The sequence below is a fragment of the Chiloscyllium plagiosum genome, unplaced genomic scaffold, assembly GCF_037043375.1.
Source record: "Chiloscyllium plagiosum isolate Xiang-an unplaced genomic scaffold, Cpla_swu_hap1 HiC_scaffold_32, whole genome shotgun sequence".
Taxonomy (NCBI): domain Eukaryota; kingdom Metazoa; phylum Chordata; class Chondrichthyes; order Orectolobiformes; family Hemiscylliidae; genus Chiloscyllium; species Chiloscyllium plagiosum.
This window is the reverse complement of record NW_028270170.1, coordinates 46,797,387-46,803,386: the sequence shown is the minus strand read 5'-3', so window position 1 is coordinate 46,803,386 and position 6,000 is coordinate 46,797,387. Positions and strand designations below refer to the sequence as shown.

At 40.6% G+C, this 6,000-nt stretch overlaps 1 protein-coding gene across 2 annotated transcripts in view; it reads right to left on the bottom strand.

Moving 5' to 3' along the window:
* Positions 1-251: 251 nt before the first annotated feature.
* The window catches only part of dcakd (dephospho-CoA kinase domain containing), a 31,486-nt gene continuing 25,737 nt past the window's right edge, over positions 252-6,000 (bottom strand). For both annotated transcript variants that reach the window (XM_043706285.2, XM_043706286.2), the window contains exons 4-5: positions 5,636-5,723; positions 252-4,735 (exon numbers count right to left, since the gene is read on the bottom strand). In XM_043706285.2, the coding sequence (XP_043562220.1) occupies positions 4,450-4,735; positions 5,636-5,723 (374 nt within the window). In that variant the 3' untranslated portion in view covers positions 252-4,449. The remainder of the gene's footprint in view (positions 4,736-5,635; positions 5,724-6,000) is intronic.

Genomic DNA, 6,000 nt, shown 5'->3' with positions numbered 1-6,000 from the left:
CCCAAAACCACAATCCGAGGCATCACAGACCCTAGCATCTGGGAGGAAATACATCAACCGCGAGTCTCTCTCGCTCCTACAGAATTTCCTATCCGTCCCCCTACCAATGGAGTCCCCAATGACTAATGCTCCACTCCTCTACCCCCTTCCCTTCTTAGCAACAGGGACAGACTTTGTGCCAGAGACCTGTACCCCATGGCTTACCCCTGGTTAATTGTACTTCCCCAACAGTATCCAAAACAGCATATTTGTTTGGGGGGGAGAATCGGCTACAGGGAATCGCTGCACTGACTGCTTCTTGCCCTTCTAACAGTCACCCAACTATCTTCATTTCTAGGAGTAACTACCTCCATGTAGCTCTTATTTATTTTTAAACATTTTTTAAGGCAGATGTAGATAGAGCCTTGATTATCAAGGGAGTAAAAGATTATTGGAGATATGCAGGTTCACAATGATTTTTTGAATAACTGAGTGGCCAACTCTTGTTCCTTATTCATAAAGTCATACAGCATGGAAACAGGCCCTTTGGGTCAAGAAAACCAGATACTCCAATCCGACCTTGTCCCATTTGCCAGCATTTGACCCATGTCTCTCTGAACCCATCCTATTCATATCCCCTTCCAGGTGCCTTTTAAATGTTTTAATTGTACTCACCTCTGTCACTTCGTCTGGCAGTTCACTCCACATATGCAACACCTTCTGTGTGAAAATGTTGCCTTTTAAATCCCTTTCACCTTAAACCTATGCCATCTATTTTGGCCTTCCAAACACATGTAAATCCTGTACCTCAGAATCCCCTCCAACAACTTACTGTATTTGTTTTAATGGGTTTCTTGAAAGGGTGACACAAGTAGATTCTGCTGTAATTTCGGAAATGAATGGGATTTTATACTTGACATGGATAAACTTCCGGGGAAACGAAGGAAAGAGCTGAAGAGTATGGCTAATTGGGTAAGCTCTTTCAAAAATCCGATGTAAACATTTCTGCTACTCATATCTTGCTGAATCATATCTAAAATAGTGAAGCATGTGCACTGAAATATTACAAAAAAGAACACATGGAACAGCACAGACCCAAACATCAGCTTCACTGATTCCAAGGCGAGATGCAATTTATTAAATTTCTCGGTTAGGTATGTTGTGCATCATGGTGACTAAAAGTAAATGGAGAAAGTACCAAAGTACTTACCTTTCCATAGTTGCTTTCACAACCAATTAAATAAATTCTCAGTAACATGGCAACAGGATCTGCATATTTGAATGAGATAATGAACTGATAGTCTAAATTAGTGAGGCCATTGATTGATGAATAAATATTGACCTGAAGAATCTGCTGTATCCATGGCCTAGTCAAGCTCCAGATGTACAAGTACCCTGTTTCAGCGTGGGCCCAATGCATGAATAAAGAGTCAGTCTATGGTCATGATAGTGCTCAGACATCAGTTGGGAATCGAGATGGTGACATGCCTGCTTGCTCTTGTGAATGGGGCAGTGTGGGTTTCCTCTAGGTACCCCAGTTTTCTCCCACATTCCAAAGACCTGCAGGTTAGGTGGTTTGGCCATGCTAAACTGCCCAGTGTCTAGTGGTGTGTAGACTAAGTGGATTGGCCATGGGAAATATAGGGTTACAGGGCTAGGGTAAGGGGAAATGTTCTTGGGAGGGTCAGTGCGGACTTGATGGGCTGAATGGCCTGCTTCCACACTGTAGGGATTCTATAATTCTAATGTGAAACACCCACAAAATGATAAGGGAGCTCTCCACTTGTTCTTGCTACTCTTTATATTAACAGCTACAGAAACAGAACATTTTTCCTTTACTTGCTGTACGCAAATTAGAAAACACCTTTCCCTGTAATGCAATAAATGAAAACAGTTCACTGGCTGTAAGGAGTTTTGAGACTCCTTCAGCAGAAGACAAATGATAACTGTTTAGCCTGAGCTGTGATTTGTCATGATATATGTGAAACTCTCGGTGTTTGCAGTATTCAGTGTCTGGCCCAGCTAAGCTGCAGAAGGAGGTCATTGAATGAAAGCTAGCCACCGGGAGTTCAGCAAAACTGGGACTTAGTACTGAGGAGAAATGGTCAACACAACTTCTTAGCATTGAAGCTCGTCCCATTGGCTGTTCTTTCAGCATGGCATTGATAATGTGGCCTGCCTACAGCACTTTGATCTGATTACACAGCTGACCTTGCCCTGTTGTTACTCTCAAGGGAAAGAAAGTGCCAAATGTCATCAGCTCACAACAGTTCAAAATGTTATCCACAATGTCAGATACTGCAGGAGGCAGTTTCTTAAATATTAGTTTAAAACGAATGACATCAGCAAAATGCAAAATAATTTCAACAAATCTTTCAGCCTCAAATTCCATTCCTTTCAAATTGATTCAAACTCAGGACAATGCTGGTTTATTTATACATGTCAGACATTTTACAAAGACAAATTTAGGGAAAGAAACTCAATTAAAAATTTCCTATGATGGCAATTACAGCGAATGCACATGTGGGAAACAGGTCGATGTCTCTATACACTTAGGATATTGTGGGGCTTAAAGTAGATTGACAGAAACTGAAGCAGTAAAGCCCTAATGTTTGATTTTAATCTCTGTCTGTCATTTGTCCTGAAACCAAGAATGGTGCTTGAAATGGCAAGGACACTCGTTATCTCTGGGGATATTCCACTTGAGCACATTTTGACAATTCAGGTCTTTTGACTTTGACTGCAAATGGGCCGTCTTATGAATGAGAAGTCATACAGCCGTGTTATTTCAGGGAAGCAAAAAATGTTCCTACTCAAAAATACCTGAGTTAGTGCAAGTAGAGATAGTCAATTTCAGCTAGCAGGCAATGATGTTACCACAGACACCAACTTCCCTGGTGCTTGGGGTGCTGGTGGGGGTGGGCAGTGTTCGAATAACCGTTACTTTGGACCCCATTCCGATGTTAGCCAATAACAACATGGCAGTCTGATGTGAAATTGCCTACATTTGACTAGGTGGCAATCACAACTCAGATTAAGAATGATTACTTGGGCATGTAATTGGAGAGTGATAGTACCTGGGAAGCCACTTCTGAGCACTAGTTCAGGGGGAAGGAAAACCCTGGAGACAGTGGCAGCAGAAGGGAAGTAACTTGCTGAAAAGATCCAGATGTATGTATAAATCTTTATCTGATTGGAGACCTGTAGATTTTATCCAGCCTATTATCCAGTCTGAACAAAAACACCATTACAGATAGTCAGTAGACTGATACAATGAATAGAAATCCTCCAAGAAACTTTAGATGTGAAACTGGCAATAGGGTAAACTTGACAATGGCAGGCTGGCAGCCTGTTTTTCACTTAGCCTGATTTGCATCAACGTTAATGGATAGAGTAAATCAGGGCTTGGGCCTTGATGTTATTGCCAAAGGTCAACAGCACCCACTATATTTGCATAACATTAACTCAACAGAAAGATGCATGTCAGGGCTTTCCACATCATTTTTAAAAATGAAACATCAAAAGAGAATTCTTCCATATATTACAACATTGTTCATTTAGTATGTGATTGTTGTTGCTTATTCCACACTATTTGGAGGAATTAGCATACTGCTGATCCAATGTATAGTGACAGAGAATTTAGAAAACATATTCATTTTTCTGATTTCTCATAAAGTAAAATTGCACATTTTGAGTGGACATTACTAGATTGAAACCCAATGGATAAAATAAAGCCCAGCACTTAAAATGAATCATCACGATCTGAGAACACCTACCTTGCTTGACTGGCAAATGTATATGACAATAGTGAACTAGAAAGAAAGCACAGCAATTGTGGTTAAGTGACAATTCCCACACCGTGCCACCATATGCATTATATATGCCCCGAGCAAGTTGCACTTCTTTTATAATAAACTGGCAATACGTTGAAAGTTCCAGTTTTCACTTGCTGCGATAACATTGTCTTGCCTCAGATTCATCTCAGTTATTACAGTTAAAGAAGCAGCAATGGTGCCCATTCTCAACGGATCACAGAGTGCAACTTACTGAAGATCAGATTTCAGAAACATCCCTCAAGTGCTCACTCAGATTAAACAAAGTAAACAACAGCCAGTCACTTGCCTTTGATATCCGTAAAAGTTGCAGTGAACAGCAATACTGCAAGAAAGTCTATACCCTAAAAAATCCATTACTTGATTGCTTTTTCTGAAGCACCAAAATTTGAAGCAGGATTCTGACTATCCATAATTTAGGCAATGGTCTTGTCAGTGTTGGTCTCTGCAGTGTTGGAGATAGATAATGGTAATGACAATTATCATGAGGAGAAAGGGAAAGAGAGGTATAACTGAAGATCATTCAGTAAGCAGCACTTCCAACCAGTGTTTCATTCTCCAGTCTTACAAAGGATCTTCTCACAGGAAAACGAAGCATCTGCCCTGACCTTAGCTCGGTCTGGAGCAAATCTTCATATTAAAAAATGCACCTTTTCATAAATATGCAGAGGAGGCCTCCGATTCCTGTCAGAGTGACTAAAGCTAGTAAGCGGACCGCTAAGAAGTCCAGCGAGTCTTCAAGCTGAGAGTGCAGTTTGCAAACCTGCCGGTAAGTACTGGCACTGTCACCAGAGTTATCAATCACGTGGTTTGCCAGCTTCCGCTTCTGCTCCAATGGCATTTGCGCACCAATGCGGCGCTCTGCCTCCGCCTGCGTCAAATGATTTCGTTTCATCAACCGGGTCAGCTGGCTCTGAGGGTCACTGCGACACAATAAACAAAGCAGTCAGCCAAATGTCATAAGCATAACCATACTGACACAAGACATCACCAAAAGGGCTAGGCAATTGGATTTTATTTTGCTTTACAAGGAACAAGATGCTATGATATGGAAGGTTAAGCTACAATTCCCACACTATGCCACTATAGGCATAGCCTGAAAGCACTTTCAGTAATAACTTTCAAACATCAAGTGGATAAATACTTGGGTTCTATACTTGAAAAGAATTGCAAGACTATGGAAAAGAACAGGAGGAAGTGGCAATACTGCTTTACAAAGAGATACAATTATAAAGCACAGATACAACAGGTTAAGTTGCCACGTTTTGCACTGTATTATTCTACAAATTACTCATCACTTTTGATTATGTTATCTGAGTCAATCAACAAGTAATTTGAGTGGTGTGGTACTAAGCTTTATCAAGCAGGAAAAACCAAGTCTCCTTCCTGGTCTGTGTTGTGTGATCTGTGCAAAAACTAACAGTTGAAGCATTTAGTGAAGAAAAGGGAAAAATTAAGACTTAGACAGGTTTCCTATTCCCACTTGTTTTGTATCATCCCCAATTTTCAATGGCCCATCCTGTAAAGTGCTTTGTGCAGTATTTTTCATGCATTAAAGACCAGCTGACACGCACTCCCTGGGCATGGAGAATAGTGTTCACGCTACAATGCCTCATAGAACCTTCATACTGACCCCAAAATTATGACCCCCAATAGTTTGCTTTTAAAATAGTCAATGTATTGGACACCATTTTAAATATCAATTGCAACTAGGGGAAATGTCAGAGACAAAGTATAGAGTGTTCATAATTCTTTGGCATATAGACTACTGAGTATGATCAATGACAATACTAGTAGGTTTAAGCAGATTTACATAAACTTACCAATAAACAACAACAGTATGCTTCATAAACCTGAGCAACTTGTTTGTCTCAAACAAGAGTGGAACATCAAGGATAACATACCGGTATCCTGCAGATAAAAAAAAGGTCACACTACTATTTCGTATGCTCACTCCTGTACTATGCCAGGCAAAATGAATCAGTTTTTAGCCTGTGCGGTCTCAGACACCATTGTCTATCAACAGATTACAATTTAAGACAGAAAATCCAAACAGAATGGTAGATTGATGAGGAGACTCAGCAGCATTGTGGCCTTTTTGCCACTTTCACGAGTTAGAATCAAGACTGCGGCCTCAACTTTGCATTCAAGAACATGTGCAATACCCTTTGACTCGCTTCTTAATCAA